Raw genomic sequence first — 26740 nt, forward strand, 5'->3', positions numbered from 1 at the left:
AACGCCATGTTTGCATAAGTATTGCTACAGTTAAATGGTAATGTCTGACTTTAGTTATGATGTTAGCTAATGGTGAGTCAGGCTTTGACACTAAACCTTTTCCGGCGAAGTCGTCACAAACGAGCAGAGTGTTTGAAGGATACTTTTTGAAGGGGTATTTTGAAAGTTTTGATAGAATGTAGTTTGTAAGTCGTTTCATATCGTAAACTCCTGAGTATTGACGTAAGTGGTGTTTGTCAATAATTCTTTCCATCTCCTCAGAAGTCTTTTGCATTCCTGACTGTATGAACTCTACAATAGCATAATATTTTCTCTTACGTCGAATGTAACGTTGAAGAAATTCAATGAGTTCGCTATCTGGAACTTTAACGACAGATGCTTGAACTTTACTCATGAATGTTTTCGCTGTTGAATCCATAGAGTCTGAAGTTGCTGATATAATGATTTGGTCATAGTAAGAGTCGTTTCCTAAACGCTCTGTTATGAGTATATGACGAATGAGGTTAAATGTCTTACCTGAACCCGTCTTTCCACAATAGAAATACACACCATTTGAACAGAATTCATAATCTTTGCTGAAAGGAAGAATAAGAGAAGAGTTAAGTTTGTCTGTAGTTTCATTCATGTCTTCATCTACATCATGTATTAAATGCTTCATTTTATCTCCATTAAAAATGCAAGTCAGAAATATTCAGAACATAGCACCGAGTCTAACTGACAAGAGTATAAAGATATACTATGAACACGTTATGATGAAACCAACCAAAATTCAAGAAAGTCAGTATACTTATGAATATCCAAGACACTGGGTAGAGTATGTAGGAGGTGAGAAAGCTATTGAAATCAGACAGGTTCGAAGTATTCCAGCAGGAAGAACAATATTATTGAAGAACTTTAATGTTTTGAGATATAATGATGAAACAAAGAAGCAAGATAGTTTTCCTGTTGCTGTGTATGTGAACTTAGATACAGGAGATGACATGAAAGTTTTTAACACAAAGCTTCAAACGGTATTGAAAGAACAACTTATAGCAGAAGGACACCCATTACCTTCAGAAGTTACCATAGCATATAATTTTGAAACAAATGCAATAGATTTTAAAATCGTCTCTGCAAAGAAGTCAGGTTTTACATTTAATGAAGCAGATGTATATTCGAATGAAAACTTCAAAGCTATTGCATGGTTAGATAATGACGATTGCTTTAAGAAAATATTTAAATTCAGTGACTCAAAGATGTCAATAGATGACCTTCGTGGAATGTTACCATCGACGTTTACAGTTGAAGGTTCAGCAGGATTGCTTACAAGATTGTCAATTGGTGGCGTTTGGTCTCGTGAGAACATTGTTATAAAATCCAGTATAAGTGAATTTGCTGAAGAATCTATATTATGTCTTTCAAACTACATGTATTCGCCACCGAAGCATTATAGTATAACAAACTTTGTCAGTAAGTTTAACATAAGACTTGTCGAACCTTCTTCAATGAAAGATGTTGTGCTACCTAAAGATGGAAAGGATGGACTCATTATTGAGATGATTTTAATTGCATACTAAATGAGCTTGTTCTTGAAGGTCATTCATGATGAAATAACTGTTGTAGAAGATGTTAGCAATTGTTCAGACATTTTGAAGCGAATAGATGAGATAAGAAAGAAGTTAGATAGACCGCAAAGCGGTGAGGGCGAAGCCCGTGAGAACGCTTATGTTTCATTGACTTTCTCCAGTAACGAGAACTTTTATGAGATAATATTGAAGAGAGATGATTTTAATATGGGGTAAATGGTAGCTTGGGCAGCTTTAGGCGCAATGGGAACAAAAGCATTAGCATTTGGAGCAAAAGCACTTGGAGCTTATGACGCAGTAAATAAAATGAGTGGAGGAAGGGTTTCGAAGACATTAGATGCAAATAAAGGAAAGATTGGAGGCTGGGTTGCAAAGAAGTTAAGATTAAATAAAATAGGGCTCATAAATAAAGCATCCAATTTGGTTGCGACTGAGTCAGAAAATGCTTTAGGAAAGGACGATGAGTTTGCAAAACACGCAAAAGACTTTAATGACCAGATGAAAGGTGAAACAATGCATTTAAATAGAGTCGATGGAACTAAAGAAAATGTTTCTTCTCCACCAGCGGTTTATCCATACGGACCTTATGGAATGTATGGAAACCCTTATGAACGACCATTTGACCCATTGACTGGTGGAAGTAATTGGTATCATTATGGACGAAGAAGAAAGACAGTCAAGTTGGAGACAGACGTGAAGAAAGCAACTAAAAAGAAACCAAGGAAGAGAGTTATAAAGCAATGAATTCAACAGGGTGAAAAAACAGGTGAAAAAAGAGGTGAGATCTCACCACTTCACCTAAATTTATTTTTGTGCTATGTTTTCATACGTGTGAGGGTGGTGATATCATTAATTTTTAAGTTTATTTTTTATTTTATTTTTATGTAAATGACGAAAACTATTGAGATAACAAACTACAACGGTCATGAGTTCAAGAATTTGTTCTTCGTTCCTCGTGAAAATACATTCTATCAGATACGAGGGAGAAAGGGTAAAGTTAGTTTGAGCGTTTATGAAGGAATGAAGAATGGAAAGTTTATACAAGCATACGATACAAACGGTAAACGTGTTTCATTAGCTTTGTCAAAACTTACTAACATTTATTTTGACAGTGACTTTGACGATTGGAGCGACAGCAGCGATACTGAAGAATATGAACTATTGTGTGAAGCACAGCAATGGGAAGAGTTGCAATACTTTTGTAAATGAGAACGTTTATTTTTTACAGTAGTGAAGTCGTTTGTGAAAACGTTAGTGAGGTGAAGTGGTTGGCGGCTTTATAAATATTTAAGGTTAAGTTGGTGTTTGTGTTGTAAAATATACGTTAACGGTTTTGTAAAGTGTCAAAACAGCTAAGTGGTGTATGGAGGCGCGCAGTGCCTCTGTACACGACTTAGGTATACTAACTTTTGCATCTATCATTTACAAATACTCTCATATGGTTAACTTCGCAATCGAAACCGCTCGGACCGAAATCTAAATTTTTGACGATGATTTTTGATAAAATTACAGTTTGTTCGAAGTAAAATGTCAGCATAGGATGTCTTTCGAATGATGAAATTCAACAAATCTAAATGCAATGTTTTTGTTCTTTTTGATGAAATTCTTAAAATCTTCTTTGTTCTTGCATTTTGATATTTTGCTAACTGATCTATCTAATTCGCTTAATATCTCTCGAATTTCATCATTGCTACTATAGTCTAAAGCAGTTTTACCATCTTTGTCTTTAGTCAAAACTGCACCATATTTCACGAATTCTTTTACGATATAATTCGATGTGCTTACATGTGCATGAATATTGTGAATCTGACATAATTTTTACGCAATATGTATAGCGACCAAAAGTTGCATAATATAATTCTTGAATTGGATCATATAAGACCGAGCTAAACATATCTGAATGTTTCAAAGTTTCATTTAGATTTTTGATAATATTATCTGATTTAAAATCACCTGTTAAAACATTTTTAACAAGATTGAATTCATGTTCAATGAGACGGATAATTAGTTCGGCGGGTTCATATGTATCCCATTTATCTTTAATTTCGGCATTAAGGGATTCAATAAGAGATGTTGTGAGTATGCCAGCTGTGTAGTCAGCGAATCCTTCAAATGGGTTAATACTATCTAAGTACTTAAAGAGATCCTGATTATTTTCGCGGTTTGGATATTCCTCTTGTAAACGAGTTTCTAACTTTTTAATCAAGTCAATTCGTTTTTGAGGATGGTCTGCGTAAGCGACTTCAACAATTTCGGAATAGACATTGATGTATTCCCTTTTTGTTGCAAAATGACGTAAGCAAAATTTATGATCGCAAGAAAAGCCTGATTCTCTAACAGCAGCTATAATTGCCGGACCTTGATCGGAATAAATATTCTTGAATCTGCTTGGTGGAATAAAAGATTTCAATTTAGTGAGCATATCCTTAATTGTTATCGTATTTTCACTAACAGACCATGCAAATGCAATAGGGATAAGTCTATTATTTGGTGCAGGTGTACCAATAATGAGTAAGTTTCCTTTTTTAATACAAAATAAAAACGTTCCATCAATTTGAATTATTCCGCAAAAAGCTTATATCATACCGAAATGCATCACTAGCAAAAGTGACATTTGGCGCCAATTTTAAATTAGTGGATTTTGTGTTTATTATTTAAAAAATATAATTGATAAAATATAATTAACATTAATAGAATAATATGGATAAGATTTGATAAAAAACAATCATAAATTTTTTTTGGGCGCCATATAGAGAACTATAGTCTGCGAGGTACTGATTCTATCCATGTACCTCGCAGACCATAGTTCTCAGCCAAAATGGCTGAAAATTGCTCACAATTGTTGAAATTGTGAGCAATTTTTAGCCGTTTTGGCTAAGAATTGGAGGGTGTGAGTACTATAGCATGTAATAGTATCTCATACCCTCCAATTCTTCCTATGGCGCCGAAAAATTTTTGGTGAAATGCGACGACATTTCACCAAAAATTTTCGGCGCCATATAGAGAACTATAGTCTGCGAGGTACTGATTCTATCCATGTACCTCGCAGACCATAGTTCTCAGCCAAAATGCCTCTAAAATTTGTATACCTATAAACTCAAACTTCAATATATTCAATTTTATTTTTATAATTAATTTAAATATATCCATATAATTCTAATGTTTTCTTTTAATTTAAAAAATAATAATAATAATTAAAAATAAAAATAAACTTTTCTATAATATTTATAAAGCTGATTTGATATATAACACATTTAGCTTAACAAAATAACTTAGAAAAATTGCCGCGCAAAATAAGAGTGAGTGTCACTTTTTGTCACTTTTTCTAGTGATGCATTTCGGTACGGAACAATTCCGCAAAAAGCTTGTGTTTGCATGTAAAAATGAGTTATTGGAGGAATTACAATAAATGAATAAATTTGAAAGTCTTTTGAATTTTCAGGTAATTCATCACCTTTCTTAAATGTATGCAATTCAATTTCATTGTTAACTTCTTTAACTAAAATCATTTCGCAGAATCCTTGTTCGATTTTGTTTATGATTGAAAAAATTGTTGAGAAATAATTGTAAGATTGAATTCTATCCCCTTTGTGGTTCCTTTAAGTTTATTTACTATATTATGGAACATCGTATAAGTTGCATTGGGAATATTCAATTCTTTTGCAAAAATTTCTTTGCATTGAGGAACATTATCAGAATTTGCTAATTCATAGACTTTTTTTCCTGCTTGCAACTTAAGAATTTTTGGTATATTGTTACTCGGCTTGCATTGCTTTGCTCTATGCTCGTGTTTAATTACTGGAATGAAGAAAAGTTGACCATTTTCATGAGTCTTTACAAGCTCCATGCAAAATTGGCAGTTAGGACAACGAAACTTTTTTCCTTGCTCAAAATTTAATGGATAAAAAGAATTATATGAATCTTTTGCAATAAATATAGCAGCTTCTGTAGGATCTGTAAATTTTAATTTGCTATATCTTTCCTTGAGAATTGGAATTGGGGATTTTCAGGTATTTCCATTCTATATTTCAATTTTTTAGGGAATTCAATTCATTTTGAATTAAATCCAGCATATCAGCTCTATCTCCTTTTTCTTCATCAACAATAGCTTGGATGGATACTGATATAGTTTGATTCTCTTCCACTATTGTCGGTTCGCTTTCCGACATGAGATAAAATTGAAGGTTTAACGTACTTTTGATACTCTGAGTTAAAAAAAGATTTTCTTAACATAATTTGATTTATTGGTCCTTAAAAAATTCTGATTCAAAATTGAATTGAATCGAACGAGTTTTCCTTTTGAGTCATTTCAAATATTCATGAGAAAGAAAAAAATTCTAGCAATTTCAAATATTTTTGATTTGATTGAATTCAAAAGTGTCACAAATATTCAATGAGAAAGAGAAAAGAGATCGAATATGTTGTTTCTGAGCGAATAGTCAAGCAATATTTCGTTAAGTACAAAGATCAGCATCCGGAAAAAAATAAATGGGTATATCAAAATGAGATTCCGCAAGAAATATTTGAAAAATATCTAGAAACGAAGAAAACAGAAAATATTGATGAAATGTTACGCTGTACTCGAATTGTTCATGTTGTTGATCAAGATAAAAAAGAATTTTATCTTGAATTTTCAAAAAAAAATCAAATTCATCACATATTAAACAAGAATCTAGATGAAGAACATCAAAAGGCTTATATAGATTATCTTGAAAGTTTACTCAAACTTGAAATAAAAAATAAAAATTAAATTAACCCTCGTTAGGATATCGTTGCAAATAAAGATCTGTTTCTCAGAAAGATCCTGATTTTCTGATAAATATTCTGTTGTAACTTCTACAAGGTTTAAGATATGAAAAACATTTTTGAATATTTCATCGCTATCAAATCTGCGGAAACATCTGGAATATAATTTCAAATATTTGTGAAGATTTGAATTCTCAATTGCATAATTAATTAAAAATTCATGTGAATTTAAAAAATCGGTAGATGAAATTTGCATGGGTATAAGAGGAAGTACACAATAATACCCCTGAACTACATACTCTGTAAATGAATAGTGAGGAGAAAGACTTCGCAGAATTTCAAGTGTTTTTATGAATTCTAAAGCCATCTCAGATGTTATATCGACTGCTTTATAAAATAAAACTATAAATTTGAGAAGATAAACAAAATCTTCGTTATTTATAATTGAATTCACGTCATTAAAAAAGTTGAAATAATTTGATATTAGTATATCCGAACATGGAAGAGCAGTTGCATATCCTGGGTAATATTTTAATAATTTTGTAAAGAAATTTGCAATTGCATAAGTTGAATATTGATTTTCGTACTCAATAATACTAGAAAAAATTTCTTTCTTGAGTAAAACTGCGTTTTGGAAGAATTCAACGTCAAGAATATTGTTTTTAATCAAAGCAATAAATGTATCGATGATATAGAGAGAATTGTCACTGCTGCTTATGAAACGTAATATCTCATCATATTGATCGGAAAATGTTGATAAATAAAGGTATTGTATGTTATCTAAAGCTTTAAAATGAATTAATTTTAATGAAAAAATGAAAAAAATCTGGTTAATATAATGCGATAAATATTCGAATAAATTTTCCAGTAGTATCAAATCTATTTGAAAGATATTCGAAGAAGTGATATTTTGAATTGTGAATTTTAATATTGTTTCATTTTGTGTAGATTGCTCGATAATGAAATGTATCAAAAGATTCATTGAATATGAGTCAATGGAAAAGCTTAAATCCTTAGGGATATCCAAAATAAATCTTAATAAAGAAGATTCGTCTTGAAAATTAGCTTCCGAAAGTTCTATTTCAGTCGGAGCTGGAAGATTCCGATCATTTATGAATCTCGAAACGACAGAAAATTTGTATTGTTTATATTTCATTATTCGAAATGATAAACTTCAAAATCTAAAATTTATTTTTTTACAATATATTTCATCCTATTGTCAAGGCTAAATTTTTCACCGGAAGTGTATCAAAAATTGATAAGATTTACGGTGATCTAATTATGACAATTCAATGCATCTCGTGATATAACGCAGATATAAACACAACTGATATTGCATAACTAATAATTGAGTCAAATAACTAAATTATGTGTTATATTTTACACATATTTCTTCAATTTTGTAATAAATGGATGTTTAACACTAATTTTTTAAGGACTTCGACTTTAGCATCACATAAATATGTTATTTTCTATATTAAAACGTAATTTTGGTGGTCTTAGAATAGAAAAATATGCAATATTCGTGGAGATAATGAGGGTTCTTAAACATGTTCTTAAAAATAAATAAAATAATACAAATCTTTATTCAATCTTTTGATATTGTTGGTCCTCTCTTTGTGAAAATACTTAACTTCAAAGAGTATTATGTTTTACCTAGTGAGGACCTTAAGTTTGCAAAAACATAATAAAAGTAAAATAAAAAAGATCGGATTTATCACAAAACTTTGAGTATTATAGGATTTAATATATTTTCTTAGTAGATTATATGATTTAGTTTCTTAAAATCTAAAGTATTTCTTGAGGAAAATATAAATTGAAATTCAAAAAGTAAAAAAAATGTAAACAAATCAAATTTTAAATGGACCAAATGTTGATTTTTCATTCGTTTTCTCATTATCGAAAAAAATTTGGAAAGCTAAGAAGTCAATAACAAGTTATATAATACAACAAAACCACATCGGATATGTTTTCATCAAATAGTCTCCTAGATTTGTTATGAAATTAAAATATCATGATATTTTAAGGGCTTTTGATTTCAATATTAGAATTATTCAGTTATGTCGTGCTAATATCAATTGCTTTATACAATTAATCGTTTACAAGCTGCAAAAATCGAACAATAATTTGACTTTGTAAAAAAAGTGCGTCATTTTTATTCGTTATACTTACAAAATGTAAACATTACGAGAAACATTTACATTTGTAAATGTAACAAGTAAAGTTGTATCGCATAATTTGACTTTGTAAAAAAAGTGCGTCATTTTTATTCGTTATACTTACAAAATGTAAACATTACGAGAAACATTTACATTTGTAAATGTAACAAGTAAATACATCAGATTTAAATTGTAAATGTAGTTTATCTCTCTCATCTCCTTTTTAAAAGGTATTACATACATACGAACGCATGGGTCACTCAATAATTAGCGTGATAATAATTGAGGATAGACTGTAATCGTAATTTTATTTTTGGACTTATATTTCGACATTTTGAAGTCGCTTGAAAGTCTTGCAAATGATTAAATTTGGAAAATTTGACCTAAGTCTGCATTATTTTGATGACTTAAACAATTCTATAAATCTGTTTTCCTAAAAATTTAAAAAGATATAATTTCAATTTCCCTAAATTTATGTAATTCATATATCACCAAAATATTTGGACTGCATTTCGTTTGTCTGCACCTAATTAAAGTCTAAATACCAATTAATTTTGGAGTTGCATTGCTTTTAATGTAAAAATGCACGTTTAGAAAAAGACGATAACAATTAAATTACAAAATCGATAACCTCTCAACATTTTTTTTGTATTTTCCTTCAAAATGCGATTCATATAAGAATTTGCTAAATTCATTTCACTCCTTACTTTAAACGCATCATTTTAAAATAATTTAATATGGAATGTTGTAAACAGAAATTCATCAAAAGTGACACCTCAGAAAAGCTACAATATTGAATTTTTGGAACTTTTGATAGAGCACGTTTTTAAATATTAATTAAAGTAAATGTATATTTTGTAAAGATTCTTTTTAATAAAAAAATAAAATTTTGAAGAAGAACACAAAATCTTCTGAAAAATAATATCACATAAACTCATATTATTTTCTAATATATAACTATTTTATATAAAAATCAAATTCAATGATCTTAAAAGCGAAGGATAAACCTCAAAATTTACGAATATAATGAGTGGGAATATAATGCTTATCTATCATAAAACCATATGAAATATCAATTTTTGCTTTACGCCTAATTTTTGACGACAATTAGCAAAAAATGTTAAATGTTAACACTCAGTCCATTTGAATATGAAAAATAAAATTGACTTTGATTAAATGTTTTTATTTATCATGCAATTCTTCTTGCGACCAAAGATTTGAATAAAAGTTCAAAAAATAAGATAGCTTAAAAAATAATATACGGTAGTGTTTACTAATAGATGAATAGTATATAAATTCTATTAAAATGGATTTGATCCAAAAAAATATATAAAATTTGATCATAAATAAAATCGTTTTAAATTACTTATTCATTTAAATTATAACAATTATTTTTGGTTTTATATTTTTTTGGATCAAATCCATTTTAATAGAATTTATATACTATTCATCTATTAGTAAACACTACCGTATATTATTTTTTAAGCTATCTTATTTTTTGAACTTTTATTCAAATCTTTGGTCGCAAGAAGAATTGCATGATAAATAAAAACATTTAATCAAAGTCAATTTTATTTTTCATATTCAAATGGACTGAGTGTTAACATTTAACATTTTTTGCTAATTGTCGTCAAAAATTAGGCGTAAAGCAAAAATTGATATTTCATATGGTTTTATGATAGATAAGCATTATATTCCCACTCATTATATTCGTAAATTTTGAGGTTTATCCTTCGCTTTTAAGATCATTGAATTTGATTTTTATATAAAATAGTTATATATTAGAAAATAATATGAGTTTATGTGATATTATTTTTCAGAAGATTTCATTCTATATGCCTATGAAAAGTACTCTCAAAACTAACTTTTTCCTAATTATAATTAAATCTAGAATATTGTATTATGCTTAGTATTATTTCATTTTTCTCATTCAATTTAGAATTTACAAATGTCAAAAAATTGAGAGCTGTCACTTTTGATGAATTTCTGTTTATTACAGGAAATAAAACTCAACTGAATGAAAACCACAATTATAAAATCGATAATGGAATAAAATACACAATAAGCCATAAAATGTTTATGAACCGCTTATATTGTATAAATTATGATTCAGCTTTTGAGAAAAATTGGAGCGTATGAAAAGATGTAATATGGAAATCTGGCATTGTAAAAAATGAATATAAAAATCATGCATTATATTTCTATTCACTTTACAGCAAACTTATAGTTGCCTCAAACATGTCCAATTTTAGATATATCAATGTGAAACGAGATATGGATAAATTTTTGTCAACTCATTGAGAAATTTTGAAGTATCTGAATTGTCCTATTACAAAATTGAAAAGTACTAAAATCGGGTTATTGATTTTGAAGATCTTTTCGGAAGATTCAAAATTGAAAATTTCAATTGCTTATTTTTGGGAAAATGATTGATAAATATGAAGAATATGCTATATTGATTTCAAAAATATCTACCAAATAAATTTTATAGACTATCAGTCATCATAGTGATCTGATAGTTTTTAAAAGTGACGCTTACTGTGAAATTTAACCACTTAATTGAGATTTTGCATAGTTTGATTAATTACAGTATTCTAATCAATATTGAAACTATATCTTAAAAATCAAAAATCTTCCTTTTGGTTTTACATGTATGTCAGATGGCGATTTTTTAGCTACCGGGCAAAAAGCTAAGGTCTCTTAATTATTTAAAACCGCAGAATATTGTATTTGATATTCAATTTTTTTTTCACACACAATATTGAGAAAAAAATACGGTTTTATTTGATATAGATATTTCGAAGTTAATGTACGCATCATCAAAACAAGAATACAAAATAGTAGTTTTCGGAGCAGGTGGTGTTGGTAAATCTGCTCTAACTATTCAGTTTGTCCAAGGTCAATTTGTTAAAGACTACAACCCAACGATTGAAGATGCCTATAATAAACGTTTCAGCGTAGATGGAAGAATACTACAATTGAATGTTACAGATACTGCTGGTCAAGATGACTTTGCTGCTATGAGAACTGCTTACATGAGAACAGGAGAAGGCTTTATATTGGTTTATTCTATTATTGACAGGTTTTCATTTGAAGATGTTGAGAAATTTTACAAGGAACTTATAAGAAGCAAAGGAACAGAAAAATTTACTTGTGTTTTGTGCGGAAACAAATCTGACTTAGAAGGATCTAGAAAAGTTTCAAAAGCTGAAGGCCAAGAGCTTGCCAACAAACTCAACTGTCAATTTTTCGAAACATCAGCAAAAAACAATCACAATATTGTTGAAACATTTGAATATTTATCCAGGGAATACTTTAAGATTCATGACATCTCCTCAGGTAAATCAGGTAAAAAAGAACCCTCTTGTGAATGTCTACTTTTGTGAAATTGATCAGATTTCATAGTTATCAATGAAATTGCTAGCGCTGTTAAGAAGGACCTCCACCATTCCTATTCAACCCGATAAAGGATCGAAATCCATATAGTTTTGTTATTTTATCAATTATATTGGAACAAAATTTTGTCTAATTGCACAACGAAGCCAACATACCCCCAAATAATAATTAATGCCATCATTCCTATGAATCATTTGTGAGATTTCCTTTATAATCAGAAATTATTCTTATTTCTCTTTGGAAAATTAGGAATACTGATGGTTTGTATCATGTTCTTTGTGTTTAGTGATGATTTTGGAGTTAACTCTTGTGCAAAATCAAATTTTTAAATTTTGTTTCAAATCCATATATATCAGATTGTAATTTTGCTTATTTTAATGTATATTGTATGAGATCTCTTTATAAATCCTTAAAATTATTTTTTTATTTTCCGTTGTTTGACTTCATATAAGCGTTTTCCTGTTCCCAATGGCTTTGTTTCTTCGAGAATTCTCTTCCGAAAGTTCATTTTTTATTTCTTATCTCAAATGAATTCGACAATAGTTTCACTTTCAATTTCCAGCATTTCGCAATCACCATTAATATTTCATGGAATTGGTTCCTTAAAGCGATGCGATAAGTTCTCTTCAATAAAAGCAACAAAATTCGCAAATTCGTTTTTTAGATCTAGCAACACCAATGCAGAATTCATTAATTCAGCTTTTACAAAGTTTCTAAATACACCTGTTAAAATCTCTACTCTGAAATACTCAAGCGAATTCTTCCATACAACAGAAAAAATTAAAGACGAAACTACAGCAATATTCAGAAACTGCATTTTCAGAAAATGCTCCAAGAAGAAAGGCCTTGGTGGTGGAATTAGCTACCAAAACGATGATGGCCAAATTTTGATTTCGGATTGTTGCTTTTTCAAATGCTCTTCTGGAAGTTGTGGAGCATTTTTCATTAGGTCTAAGATTCATGATATTAAATCTACATGCATTAAGAAATGCCATGCTTTATTATCTGATATTATGTTCAGAATTACAGGACCAAAATATCCGAGCATTAATGATATTGTCATAGAGCCATCAAAGATTGAACAAATATCTTGTTCACTAAATGGCCCCTTAAATATATCAGATGTTACCGGATTAATGTTGTTTTATCATATAATAGTTGATATCTCAAATTCAAACGTTTCCAAATCATACCCTGTTAAAGAACGTGGTGCAATTGAATCTCAATACGCAGAATTTTTCAGGTTTTCTTTCATTCATTTTGAAAATAACCAAGGACCAGGTCTTATCTTCCTTGACAGCAATAAAGGAGACTCAGAAATTGCTTACTGCAACTTCATTGAAAATAATCCAGGAACTTCCTTGAAATTATTTGAAATTCACACCAAAAAGACACATATTTCAAATTGTGTGATACAGAACATCGTAAATATTAATGAATTAGTTGAGATGATAACTCCGAAAGCCGCAGTTTTCGTAAGTTGCGTTTTCGATTTATCTGAAAGTAAAATCGGTTCTTTAAACCTTACAAATGCCTTTAAGAACTGCATATACAAAGAGAAATCACCAGCATTGAACAAAATCATCTCTTTGAACGAAAAATTCTGTTTTAGAACTCAATTTTCTGAAACATTTTCTCCTACTGTTCAATACACGGCAAATTCGGATGAAAATTTTGTGGCTGGACAACAAGAACTTTCATCTGAAACAGCCACAAAAGCGCTTTATCCGAAAACTTTAAGAATTAGACAGTATTCACTATTTATAGCATGTGCAATTGGTATCCCTCTATTCTATTTGATGAAGACATTAAGACAAAACCAACTATCTCGCTCAAATTTGAGGAGAAAGAATTAATTTTATATTATTGTCTTTGTTTGTTAGTATAAACATAATACATAGATTGTTTGTTCGCATTCAAACATATTTTTATCGGTATAAATTAGTTTATTCAAAATTGATTCAAATTATATTCTTAATATCTCATTAAATTTCACACATTTGTTAAGACTCTTTTACAACATCAAGAGAAATTTAGTTCTTGCTGATCAATTGTTCATTTTTAAATGGAGATTCTTGATCAATACGATGAGGCAGAGGAGAATATCACATCAATTTTAAGTTTTGAAATCCAATCTCAGAATGATTCACTTAGGGTCGAGAATGATACATTAAAAAAGCAAATGCAAGCAAAAAATGCAATAATTCAACAATTAGAATCACAAATCAACTCAAATGAAATCGATGATGCTATATTACAGGAGTTTAATAAGATAATCGATGCATTTGATCTAGATCAAAAAACTTTAGATAAATTAAATTACGTTATAGACTCAAATGATCCTATTTTACAGATAAAAACTCTTTGTACCTTCTTTGTAAATCATATTAAACGTCAAAATAGAGTAATTGTCCGCCTTGGAGGAATTGTGAAAGATAATGCAGATTTTCTCATTTCCTTGATACAATCACAGACTGAAAATAAGTTCAAAGATATGATTGTCAACAGAGCTGAGAAAACTATTGATTCAATTAAAGGTTTAACAGTATCTCCAACGAAATTCGACACGATGAAATCAATCTTATCAAATAACGTCGATTTTGATGAACGCAAGAAGCTAATAGAATCTGCTAGTACCAACAATAACATTTCTAAAGAAGAATTACAAGCTTTATTTATCAGAAAAGTTTCAATTACTTCTTCTTTTGCTCAGAAGCTCATGGAAGAGAGAATAGCAAATGCAAATAGAGAACCGGAATTTTCCATATCAGATGATACTATTAATAGATTAACAACAATTTTTGGTCATAAAATTTCAAATTCACCAGAAAAATTTGAAAATGATCTTAATATTATATGCTCTGCATGTGAGAAGTATCAGCAAATGTATGGAACTGATCTATTCTCCCTAATTAATGATATGCAAGCAAAAATAGATTCATTACAAGCTCTTGATGCCAGGAATAGAGCAATCTTAGCAATGCAAGCAGCAGAATTAGCAAAATATGTTTCATAAAATAATTTTTTAAGAAATAAACAATAAAATGTTCTTTTACTTTAATACAACCAAAAACACTTTTACTTAGAGTAAAATTTAATGCCGTGAGGTGGTAAGTCAACCAATGTTAATGTAGTTTTGAGGGTGAATAAGAATACAGTTATAAATTCGAAAACTGAAGTTGTAGATACGATTGTATTATTGTGAGGGTTAATAAATAAAGGCCATAATGATAATTGTAGACAAATTATGCCTAAAATTGTAACAAACATCGAATACCATTTTATTTTCTTTTTAACGCAAATAATTATGATGTCGTAGCATAAAAAGTAGAAGCTAACAGTGTAAAAGTAGATAAAAGGGCACATGTTGTGGACATTAAAGAATTCTCGTACTGTAAAGTTTGCAAGGCCAATAAAAGCTGGTGGAGACACGAAAGCGAAGATAATGCATATCCATTTAAGAAGGTGAAGGTACCATTTTGATTCTCTTGTAATTATAACGTTTAAATAATGATGGCGCAAGATAAATACTAAAGATTGAAGAAGGGCCATGATTGTCATACTGATGTTGAATATTCTTGATTCTGGAAGGAACACAACTGACTCGGAAATAGTAACAATTGTATATTTATAAACTTTGTTATGTCTGAGAGCATAATAAATACTCACCGCAATTGCTATCATAACTAAAGGAAATATACATGAAAAAATATATATCCATTTAGCAGGGAATTGGACAATTCGCGATTTATTCGAATTCATCTGTCACTTTTTTATTTTTTTACGGTTATCAGAGCAGAGCTGAAATAAATTGAACGGGGAATATTTTTCCCCATATCACTAAATATGGCTTGTGCTGGTGATTACCATCAATATTTCTTTTCTATTGATTCGACAATTTTCGATTTGAGGCAAAATGATCATTTAACATCAATAATCAAGAGCGTACAAAATAAAGGCCTAATTTTATTGTTATGATTTTCTTTTTAAATATCATTTATCAAGATATTAACAGAAGTTGTTATTCAACTGATGGAAAAAAACTCAATAGAGTCACAGACCAATACTCATACCTCAGAATATCAGCTGCATGTGAAATAATAAAAGGACACTTTCAAGATTCATTAATTTCATTTACATTTGAAGATAATCCTCAATTAACAACAATTGGGACTTCTTGTTTTGCGTATTGCAAGAACCATACTACTATCAATTTATCGACTTGCAGTAAACTTAAAATAATAGGTGAAACTGCATTTGAATTTTGCGAAGCAGTTACTGAAGTAATTCTACCAGAAGGACTTCTTGAAATTCAATTCCAAGCTTTTCTCGGTGTTTCAAAATTAGTAAGCATTACAATTCCAGTATCTGTTGAAAAAATATATAAGAATGCATTTTATCAGATATCTAGTCTTAGAAATGTTCAATTTAAAGAAGGTTCAAAATTAACCTCATTAGAAGAAGGAGTATTTTCTCTCTTAAATAGAATTTCTACATTCCAAATTCCAGAAAATGTCGCTTTTATACATGGATATGCTTTGGATTATCCATATTTAGATTATCTCACAATTCATCCTAAAAATAAATATTTGATACTTGGACCAGCCAATTCTGTTTTGTCTGCAAATAGAAGCATTTTATATTTCGTTGGTAAAAAATATTTATCTTCATTTGAAGTTCCAGAACAAGTCACAACTATAAAAACATTTTGCTTCTTCAGAGCTTATTTTAGAACAATAAAATGTTGAGAGGTTATCGATTTTGTAATTTAATCGTCGTCGTTATCGATTTTGTAATTTAATCGTTATCGTCTTTTTCTAAACGTGCATTTTTACATTAAAAGCAATGCAACTCCAAAATTAATTGGTATTTAGACTTTAATTAGGTGCAGACAAACGAAATGCAGTCCAAATATTTTGGTGATATATGAATTACATAAATTTAGGGAAATTGAAATTATATCTTTTTAAATTTTTAGGAAAACAGATTTATAGAATTGTTTAAGTCATCAAAATAATGCAGACTTAGGTCAAATTTTCCAAATTTAATCATTTGCAAGACTTTCAAGCGACTTCAAAATGTCGAAATATAAGTCCAAAAATAAAATTACGATTACAGTCTATCCTCAATTATTATCACGCTAATTATTGAGTGACCCATGCGTTCGTATGTATGTAATACCTTTTAAAAAGGAGATGAGAGAGATAAACTACATTTACAATTTAAATCTGATGTATTTACTTGTTACATTTACAAATGTAAATGTTTCTCGTAATGTTTACATTTTGTAAGTATAACGAATAAAAATGACGCACTTTTTTTACAAAGTCAAATTATGCGATACAACTTTACTTGTTACATTTACAAATGTAAATGTTTCTCGTAATGTTTACATTTTGTAAGTATAACGAATAAAAATGACGCACTTTTTTTACAAAGTCAAATTATTGTTCGATTTTTGCAGCTTGTAAACGATTAATTGTATAAAGCAATTGATATTAGCACGACATAACTGAATAATTCTAATATTGAAATCAAAAGCCCTTAAAATATCATGATATTTTAATTTCATAACAAATCTAGGAGACTATTTGATGAAAACATATCCGATGTGGTTTTTGTTGTATTATATAACTTGTTATTGACTTCTTAGCTTTCGAAATTTTTTTCGATAATGAGAAAACGAATGAAAAATCAACATTTGGTCCATTTAAAATTTGATTTGTTTACATTTTTTTTACTTTTTGAATTTCAATTTATATTTTCCTCAAGAAATACTTTAGATTTTAAGAAACTAAATCATATAATCTACTAAGAAAATATATTAAATCCTATAATACTCAAAGTTTTGTGATAAATCCGATCTTTTTTATTTTACTTTTATTATGTTTTTGCAAACTTAAGGTCCTCACTAGGTAAAACATAATACTCTTTGAAGTTAAGTATTTTCACAAAGAGGGACCAACAATATCAAAAGATTGAATAAAGATTTGTATTATTTTATTTATTTTTAAGAACATGTTTAAGAACCCTCATTATCTCCACGAATATTGCATATTTTTCTATTCTAAGACCACCAAAATTACGTTTTAATATAGAAAATAACATATTTATGTGATGCTAAAGTCGAAGTCCTTAAAAATTAGTGTTAAACATCCATTTATTACAAAATTGAAGAAATATGTGTAAAATATAACACATAATTTAGTTATTTGACTCAATTATTAGTTATGCAATATCAGTTGTGTTTATATCTGCGTTATATTGTAATAAACAGAAATTCATCAAAAGTGACAGCTCTCAATTTTTTGACATTTGTAAATTCTAAATTGAATGAGAAAAATGAAATAATACTAAGCATAATACAATATTCTAGATTTAATTATAATTAGGAAAAAGTTAGTTTTGAGAGTACTTTTCATAGGCATATAGAATGAAATCTTCTGAAAAATAATATCACATAAACTCATATTATTTTCTAATATATAACTATTTTATATAAAAATCAAATTCAATGATCTTAAAAGCGAAGGATAAACCTCAAAATTTACGAATATAATGAGTGGGAATATAATGCTTATCTATCATAAAACCATATGAAATATCAATTTTTGCTTTACGCCTAATTTTTGACGACAATTAGCAAAAAATGTTTAAATGTTAACACTCAGTCCATTTGAATATGAAAAATAAAATTGACTTTGATTAAATGTTTTTATTTATCATGCAATTCTTCTTGCGACCAAAGATTTGAATAAAAGTTCAAAAAATAAGATAGCTTAAAAAATAATATACGGTAGTGTTTACTAATAGATGAATAGTATATAAATTCTATTAAAATGGATTTGATCCAAAAAAATATATAAAATTGATCATAAATAAAATCGTTTTAAATTACTTATTATTTAAATTATAACAATTATTTTTGGTTTTATATTTTTTTGGATCAAATCCATTTAATAGAATTTATATACTATTCATCTATAGTAAACACTACCGTTAAGGGTTTCGTTTTGCTAAAATTGTCACTTTTATAGCATATTTGTTTTTGGATGTTTTGCGAAACCAAAAAAAAAACTATGATATACAATGTGTGTGTAAAGAAAATACTTTATTTACTAGTTAAAAAATCATTTGGTATTGATCAAGTAGTAGTATAAGAAGAAGGGTTGTGTGACTTTTTTTGTTACATCTATATATAGACGATACATTAAAATATATTTATATACTAAACGCATTAAAAAATTAACATTAATTTTAAAATAATTTATTTTTTTATCTTTTATAAAAGAAGCTATATATAGATGATGTCAGATATTCCGCGATTAATTAAACATTGTTTAAATCCTGAATGGGTTTAAACTTCAATTTAAAAATGAAGATTGTGAATTATTAAATGAATATGAAAGCCAAAATAAGCTAATGAGGTATAAATATAATGATAAAGAATATTTAATTTCATGGAATCAATGGAGTCATAATCAAAGACCTCATAAACGAGAAGAAGAAATTGAAAATAATGAAATGGAAATCATTGATGACATTAAAGAGGATGGAATTCCTAAATTTTGTAGAAAAACCTTTAGAACTAAGTTAGGAGCATATAAACGTAGAGTATTAAATCCTGAATACATAAAACATTTATTTAAAAAGGAAGACTGTGAATTATTAAACGTTAATGAATATGAAATGCTAAATCAAAATGAAATAAAAATATATTGGAAGTGATGAAAGATGCAAGAGATAAAGATAAAGTTTATACAGTTTCATATAATAACTGGCACACGTTAGGGATAAGAAAACATTTAGGAGATTATGGGAAATGTTCTGAATTCTTTAAATCTAGTATATACGAGAGAGTAAAAGAAATTAGATATAATTATTTTCATGAATAAAAAAATAAACTTTAAAAATTCATGTCTTACGAAAAATTAAAAACTTAGTTATGTTTATTATTTATTTTTTTATTTTGTATGAAATGAGCGTCAAAACTAACAACGTTAAAAAATTAGGATTCACAAACGGGGAAATAAAGGATATATTAGAGGAGGTGGGTTATGAAGTTGATAATATTATTTAAGAAATTGTCAAAAATTTGCCGAGTTATTAAATGATTTAGATTATGATGGAAAAATGAATAAAGATGATGTTATAAATTTCTTATATCCCACATCTGAAGAAGAAAAACCTAAAGAACCTGATGTTTTCCCCGAATATTATGAAGAACGGATTAAAGATGATGAATACAATGAAATTGAAAGACTGGAAAAAATAAGAGATGAAATAGATGAAAAAATTAAGGAATTAAGAGAAGTTGAAAAATATAATGAAAATGAAGTAGAGGGTTTAATGAATATCCCAGCTTCAGAATCAGAAGTACAGAAATCTCATGAAGAAAGATATAAATTTTATGTCTCAGAATCAACACAAAATTTATTAGATGGTGAAATAGACGAAACACTTTCAGAAGAAGGTACTCAATTTATTCGTAAACATAAGCTACAGTTTATTGATAATGAAGAATACCCCTCTATATTACTTTCACCACCTTTAGATTCCGAAAAATTCAAAAAAGCTCTTAAAAACGTGACATATGCAACTAATACGATTAAGAAAGAAGATCATGATATTTACACAAATTATTATTTAAATAAATGCACTGGTGTTGATAAAGTTTTTGATTTATTAGATAAAATATCAAAAGAAACCATTGAACATATAAAATTTTGTGTGATTGTGGTTTCATTATTGAAGATACCAATAATGTTTCATATGAAAGAACAGCACCGAAGGAAGACGAAGTTGAAAGGTCTATACCATTCGTTATTAAGAACATAAAAGATATGAAAACTTATAAACATTATATTTATTCATTTATTTCAGAAAAAATGGAAGCAACCCATAAAACATCATCTTATCATTTTATAGCTATTCATACATTCCTTTTCAAAGTTGTGAAATTAAATAAGACAGGAATTAGATTTAATGTATCAGGGTACGCATTCTTGAGTAAATTAAAATGTATTCGTCACGTCGCAGATGATAAAAATTTATGTGTTCTTAATTCATTTTATGGACTTTAGCCCTGGACTTTAAAAAAATAAACTTTATTTTTTAATTTTTATTCTTACATAAATGAACAAAAATGGAACAGCTAAAATGAATGATAATCAAATAAGAGCCGAAGGTAGAAGGTTATTTAAACGCTTCTATAACATTCCTGATGGTGTTAATCCTAAAACTCGTAGAAGTTATTTAAATGAAGCCATAGATGCATATGAAGGATTTGACATTTCATCAGAAAGTGAGAGGTTAGCAAGAATGTTAAACGTTAATATTGATTTTTATTATTGTGACCCTCAACCAGAAGACGTAGACATTAACAAGGTAGACTTTCCATTAGTGGAATCAATAATGATAGATCCAGAATTTGAAACAGTAAATATTTTATTAACACAGAGTCCATGTGGAAAACTTCACGCTGACAGAATTACAGACGTTGAAGCACTCACAGGATATAAAGTTTGCCCCTTTTGCAAAGAAGAAGTTTATTCTATCCGTGATGATCCAGAAAGGAAAAACCAAAGAAGATTTTTAAAACATTGTGAGAAATGTAAAGAAAATAATGGAAGATTAATTCAAGACGTTCAATTGCAAAACACACAACAAATATGCACCACATATCACGAAACAGAAGATATATCAGTGGTTATTAGCTCACAATTTGCAGGAATATTATCAACCGACAAGATATTATATTACTTTTGACTTCGAAACATTAGAGACTAAAGAAGAACTTCAACTTTCTGACTGTGCAACTTTGAACGCTTACTTAAAACCATTTATGGTATCATCAACTGTCAAAATAAAGCCGCAAAGCGGCGAGGTCGTAGACCGTGATAAAACATTTACGAGGAATTTTTGCTTAACATCAAGTGATTCGTTCATCTCTGATTGGATTGAATTTTTATTTTCAACCTGTTCATTAGTTGCTAATCAAATATTGAACAATATGAAGAATTAATGAATGCATTAAATGAGAAACAAAAGGGCAATGAAAGAGCTTTTAGATGAAGAATTTAATAAAGTGAATATCATTGGTTTTAATTCGGGAAAGTTTGATTTAAATTTAATTCTTCGTGATTTAAACACTGCAAAATGGAAGATAAAATCAATGCTGGGTTCATCTTCACAATTTAAGCAAGTCATTGTAAAGAAAACAAACGTCCATATGAATTGAGATTTATTGACATCAGAAATTATATAGCGGGTGGACATTAGACCAATTCACTCAAGATTTCGGAAACAATAAATCACGTGTTAAATCCTTTTTCCCTTATCAATTCATCACATGGGAAATTACGAAGAAGAATTATATAAAGAGGAACCATTCACAGATGATTCATTTTATTCAGCATTAACCAAGAAACTATATCATTAGTGATTATCAAATATATCTCAATGATGCTAAAAACTTTAAGAATAGATTAGAATATTTTATTCATTATTGCAATAAAGATGTTGAAATTATGATTGACCCAATTGATAAAATTATCGAAGAAACATTTGTTTATAAAATTGACATGCTTCATAATCTTTCTTTATCATCGAATGCATCAATGATTCGTTACGCGTTAGCATATAAGAACTTCAATCCTAACGAAACATATCCAGAAGAAGAAAATGTGGAATCAAGTTTTGAATTAACGAAAAAGTATTGGAAATATAAAATTGAATCATATAAGAAACAAGATGAAAAGGTGAAAAGAGATACCAAAAACAATGTTTCAATGGATGACTATCAATACTATCACGATTTAATCCTTTCATCTAAATGCAAAATGTGTGGTAAAGCGTTTACATATGTAAATAAACCAACATTGGATGAGAATCGATAATGAAAAACCACATACAAAGAAAATTGTCAGTTAATGTGTTGTTATTGCAATGTCGTAAAATCAAATAAAGATGAAGATGTTCAACGTTTAAGAATCAATTTAAGAAATTATGCATTAAAAATAATTTACCAATGACTTTAGATTCAGTTGAGAGCTTATCACATTCTCCGTAATGGAATTACTGGTGGTCTATCAAAATGTTCAACATCGTGTTAATCTTAAAGGAATCACGCACATTAATAAACTTGATATAGTCCAGAAACTAAAACTGTATCAATATGAGGACACCACCAACATTATGACTCATTTCGTTGGTGTTGACTTTAATTCATTATATCCTTCATCATTTTCATCTAATCCTCATGATTTCATTCAATATACTGACCATAAAATGTATATGCCGGGAAGATTGAATGGTGTTATCATTTGTGATACAGCAACAAGAAAGCAAAAGCACTGGAATACTTAAGAAGAAAAATACTTTATTCGTGGCTGAAGTAAAGGGTCACATTGATGAAAAATACATTAATGATTACATAAACTTTTTACCGATAATAAGAAACTTAGATATTATCACAGATGAAAAAACAATTGGTAGTTTTATGTATAATTACATGAAATCAAAACAATCTACCAGTTGACCAGAAACGAGAAAATTAAACTCAGTTAGCATCAACACACAACCAATATCAACCATTTTCTTCTTATTATTATGGTATCTAATCGACAGATTTCATTTTATCATTGATGATATTCAATCAATTTTAACATTTTACTAAAAACACTTGTTTTAATGAATTTGCGAAAGAATTTATGAATGAAAGACAAAAGGCTGAATTAGAAGGAAATAAAGGAAAAAGTTTATTTTGCAAGATTTCACTTAATGGATCATATGGTTACGATGCAATGAATACACAAAATTACGCAAAGACTAAAAATAATGAATGCACAGAAGGCACGCGTTGCATGTATGTCAAATAAGTTTAAAAACATAAGAGAAATAGGTGAGATACATATCAAGTGATGCTCAAAAGATAGATTTTATAGATGTGATACATGTTTACAAGAGGCATTCTTCACTTTAGATAATGCTAAATACTGGTATTTGGTTTTCATTTATGATTTTATGTATAAATGCTTGAATGTTAATCGTTTTCATTTCATTGAAGGTGATACTGATTCATCTTATTGGGCATCGCTGGCGACCCAAATCTTCCTAACACTCAAGCATTTCAAGCAATTGTTACCGATAAACAATTTTATGATAAAAACATTTTCAAATTCGCACCTTTTGATTTCTTCTGTTTTGATGAGAAATTTAAACCTAAATTAAAGAATAAAGCTGAAGAAAAAGCACATGAGAAAAAATTATTGGGTTTAGCAATTGAGAAACAAGGCGATAACATGGTTGCTTTATGTCCTAAGTGTTATACATCATTCAATGGTTCAATTGATGGAAGTGATTTTAAAAAGATTGCACAAAAAATGAAAGGTGTTAGTTTACGACAAAATAAACAATTAACACCTAAAAATTATTTGGATATAATAAATGATAAATTGATATTTGATGGTCAGAATATTAATTTACAACTTAAAAATGGTCAATGACTCGCTTAACAATTGGTAAGACTGCATTAAACAGGAGCACACACTAAGGCTGTATGTTGTGAAAATGGATGTTGTATGCCATTTATTTAATAAAATGCCACAGAAGAGACAAAAGGAACCGTTAATGATGGTTTTTGATACTATGATTCAAAGAGGTGGGCACCCTTAAAACATTGATTTTATTTTTATATAAATGGATAACACAGATTTAAAAATTTTAATTGATGATTTAGTACTTAATCAAAATTTTCTTGATTATTATGATTTAAAAGCATATCTCAAAAATATGATAACAATATAACGGGTGATGATATGGAATATTATTATCCATATTATAAAAATGAAATTTTTGAAATATCATAATAAAATAATTTCTGAAATTAAAGACAAAATTAAAAATAATGAATATCAAAGGGAAAAACTAAATCACAACTTAAACAGTTGAAAGATTTCAAAAATAAAGTATTAACAGAAGAAGATATTGATGAATTATATAATTATATAATCCTGAGCCACAAAAACCAAAGGAACAAAAACGCCCTAAGGTCCTTCAGACCATAAATGAAGCACAAGCTTTAATTTATGATTCATTAGTTAAACCATATTCAGCCCGACTTTTAAATGAAGATCAACTTTTGGAATTCATCCTTCAACATAAACTCGAAGCGGGAAAGTATATCAAACCTTTATATACAGCATATTTAAAACAAATGAATAGAATACATCCAGAATTAATGAAGGAAGGAATGAAATCCAAAATCAAAGCAGATAAAATTAAACCACTTGCAACACCAAAACCTCCAACGACAGTACCGCCTCCTCCTTCAGTTAATCCTTCATCATTCACTTTATTATATCCATTTCAAACATTAAAGAAGCAAAAAGATTTTAAAAAGGATTTCAAGATATTAAATAAACCAATTGACCCAAAAATTCAACCGTTAAAGGAAAAATTTAGTCGCCCTTCATTTGCTCCATATCCATATTCATACGAAATCGATCATCTGGAATATTCAAAAGGAAAGTTACTTATTTATTTGCCATTAACATTAACACTAGATATTTATATTGCATTCCAGTGAAAGGGAAAACAGAACAGGAAACAAGAAGAGCTATTCAATACTTACTAGATCATGAAAGAGTGGATAATATCAGGGGTGATGGTGATAAAGGATTTCAGGCAGCTATGACTCATTATTTCCCACAAATTAATTTTTCTTTTCATCCTCTCCATATACGTTTCATAATAAAATAGTTGATGCGGTAATGAGAACTCTTAGAGATGCGTTAGGGGTTAACGGTCAGATATACTGGGATGGAAATCATGACTCCATCATACAACAGTTAGTATATTATTACAATAATACATGGCATAGAACTATAAACATGAAACCAGTGGAAATGAAAAATGATATTTCAAAAGAATGGGGATATATTAGAAAGCAAATGGAAAGGTTGAATGATGTTAAACGTGAACAAATTAATTCGGGGCTCATGAATTTTAAACAAGGAAATAAAGTTTTAATTCATCTCGATTATGGAAAAACTGATAAATCAATGACAAAAAGAAGACGAAGATTTGACACAATAGCTGAATTTGTTAGATATATTAACGGCAATGCATTAGTTGAAGTTGACAATAAATTAATAGAAATTCCAATTTATTTTATTACTCCATTATATTTAAATAATATTTAATTTTTTTTATTTCGTAAGAAATGAGTGACAACGAAGCAGTCAAGAGTCCAGACGATGAATATAAAAAGAAACTAAACAGAATTAAATCAAAAATATGCTATTACAAAAAGAAGCCACAATGCGGTGGGGTTGAAAACGATAAAGAAATAATCGAAAAATTAGAAACTTATCGTTCAATCATTAAACTGAGTGAAGCAAAAATAAAAGAATTTAATAGAATAAATAAATTGATTGGAAGAGATGAATTTAATAAAGATGAATTTTTAAACTCAATCCAAATTTAATTTTTATTCCTTTTTGACAACATCTCTCTTTCCATCATTACTGCATAACCGCATTTTCTCAATTTTAGTGGTTTGTTATTTTTAGCAAGTTCTCGCATCATTTTTATCGTTTCCTCCCTTGTTATGATTCGTGGTAAATTTTGAGCTTGTGGGGTATCCATTTATGATAAAAATAAAAATTTAAATTATGCCGTTTTAAAGTTTGTGACAACATGACATTTTGACAACAGTCCCGGAAATGATTTGTCATGACTTCATCGTAATGAGTGTAAATGACCCAAAAATAATGTTTACGTTAATGGTTTTAGGTTATTCAATAATGAATTATTTTTGAAGAACTGAAGGAGTCACCAGGTCACCAGGTCACCAGGTCATTTAACTTCTCT

At 28.8% G+C, this 26740-nt stretch overlaps 10 protein-coding genes and 2 pseudogenes across 12 annotated transcripts, besides 8 other annotated features; 11 read left to right on the top strand and 1 right to left on the bottom strand.

The window, feature by feature from the left end:
* Positions 1-2973: part of a mobile genetic element that runs on past the window's edge.
* TVAGG3_0656430 (uncharacterized protein) lies at positions 1557-1781 on the top strand (the record flags this gene model as incomplete). The annotated part of the gene is made up of 1 exon (XM_051241854.1): positions 1557-1781. The coding sequence occupies one exon, from the start codon at positions 1557-1559 to the stop codon at positions 1779-1781; it is 225 nt and encodes a 74-aa protein (XP_051088441.1).
* On the top strand, positions 1782-2309 carry TVAGG3_0656440 (protein of unknown function, DUF4107 family; the record flags this gene model as incomplete). The annotated part of the gene is made up of 1 exon (XM_001327132.1): positions 1782-2309. The coding sequence occupies one exon, from the start codon at positions 1782-1784 to the stop codon at positions 2307-2309; it is 528 nt and encodes a 175-aa protein (XP_001327167.1).
* A 358-nt stretch (positions 2974-3331) lies between the features above and the next one.
* Positions 3332-4142: a mobile genetic element.
* Positions 4143-4916: 774 nt separating this feature from the next.
* Positions 4917-5924: a mobile genetic element.
* Positions 5925-8923: 2999 nt separating this feature from the next.
* Positions 8924-9101: a mobile genetic element.
* Positions 9102-9213: 112 nt separating this feature from the next.
* Positions 9214-9251: a mobile genetic element.
* A 1178-nt stretch (positions 9252-10429) lies between these two features.
* Positions 10430-10466: a mobile genetic element.
* A 788-nt stretch (positions 10467-11254) lies between these two features.
* On the top strand, positions 11255-12266 carry TVAGG3_0656500 (GTPase protein; the record flags this gene model as incomplete). Its single annotated transcript, XM_051241855.1, has 1 exon — positions 11278-11856. The coding sequence occupies one exon, from the start codon at positions 11278-11280 to the stop codon at positions 11854-11856; it is 579 nt and encodes a 192-aa protein (XP_051088442.1).
* Positions 12267-12393: 127 nt separating this feature from the next.
* Positions 12394-13471, top strand: TVAGG3_0656510 (uncharacterized protein; the record flags this gene model as incomplete). Its single annotated transcript, XM_001285118.1, has 1 exon — positions 12394-13471. A coding segment is annotated over one exon (1078 nt), but the record flags the coding sequence as incomplete, so codon positions are not given.
* A 460-nt stretch (positions 13472-13931) lies between these two features.
* TVAGG3_0656520 (uncharacterized protein) lies at positions 13932-14882 on the top strand (the record flags this gene model as incomplete). The annotated part of the gene is made up of 1 exon (XM_001295074.2): positions 13932-14882. One exon carries the CDS (start codon positions 13932-13934, stop codon positions 14880-14882), a length of 951 nt encoding a protein of 316 aa, XP_001295075.2.
* A 30-nt stretch (positions 14883-14912) lies between these two features.
* On the bottom strand, positions 14913-15612 carry TVAGG3_0656530 (fasting-inducible integral membrane protein TM6p1-related family; the record flags this gene model as incomplete). Its single annotated transcript, XM_001295073.1, has 1 exon — positions 14945-15550. One exon carries the CDS (start codon positions 15548-15550, stop codon positions 14945-14947), a length of 606 nt encoding a protein of 201 aa, XP_001295074.1.
* Positions 15613-15840: 228 nt separating this feature from the next.
* TVAGG3_0656540 (regulation of response to stimulus) lies at positions 15841-16614 on the top strand (the record flags this gene model as incomplete). The annotated part of the gene is made up of 1 exon (XM_001295072.1): positions 15841-16614. The coding sequence occupies one exon, from the start codon at positions 15841-15843 to the stop codon at positions 16612-16614; it is 774 nt and encodes a 257-aa protein (XP_001295073.1).
* A 3-nt stretch (positions 16615-16617) lies between these two features.
* Positions 16618-16824: a mobile genetic element.
* A 1309-nt stretch (positions 16825-18133) lies between these two features.
* Positions 18134-18170: a mobile genetic element.
* Positions 18171-19844: 1674 nt separating this feature from the next.
* TVAGG3_0656570 lies at positions 19845-20339 on the top strand (annotated as a pseudogene). Its single transcript has one exon. A coding segment is annotated over exon 1 (495 nt).
* Positions 20340-21001: 662 nt separating this feature from the next.
* On the top strand, positions 21002-21634 carry TVAGG3_0656580 (uncharacterized protein; the record flags this gene model as incomplete). The annotated part of the gene is made up of 1 exon (XM_051241856.1): positions 21002-21634. One exon carries the CDS (start codon positions 21002-21004, stop codon positions 21632-21634), a length of 633 nt encoding a protein of 210 aa, XP_051088443.1.
* A 1527-nt stretch (positions 21635-23161) lies between these two features.
* On the top strand, positions 23162-24462 carry TVAGG3_0656590 (annotated as a pseudogene). Its single transcript has one exon. A coding segment is annotated over exon 1 (1301 nt).
* Positions 24463-25818: 1356 nt separating this feature from the next.
* On the top strand, positions 25819-26070 carry TVAGG3_0656600 (uncharacterized protein; the record flags this gene model as incomplete). Its single annotated transcript, XM_051241857.1, has 1 exon — positions 25819-26070. The coding sequence occupies one exon, from the start codon at positions 25819-25821 to the stop codon at positions 26068-26070; it is 252 nt and encodes an 83-aa protein (XP_051088444.1).
* Positions 26071-26090: 20 nt separating this feature from the next.
* TVAGG3_0656610 (uncharacterized protein) lies at positions 26091-26354 on the top strand (the record flags this gene model as incomplete). Its single annotated transcript, XM_051241858.1, has 1 exon — positions 26091-26354. The coding sequence occupies one exon, from the start codon at positions 26091-26093 to the stop codon at positions 26352-26354; it is 264 nt and encodes an 87-aa protein (XP_051088445.1).
* Positions 26355-26740: the final 386 nt, after the last annotated feature.

Source organism: Trichomonas vaginalis, chromosome III (genome assembly GCF_026262505.1).
Source record: "Trichomonas vaginalis G3 chromosome III, whole genome shotgun sequence".
Lineage (NCBI taxonomy): Eukaryota > Parabasalia > Trichomonadida > Trichomonadidae > Trichomonas > Trichomonas vaginalis.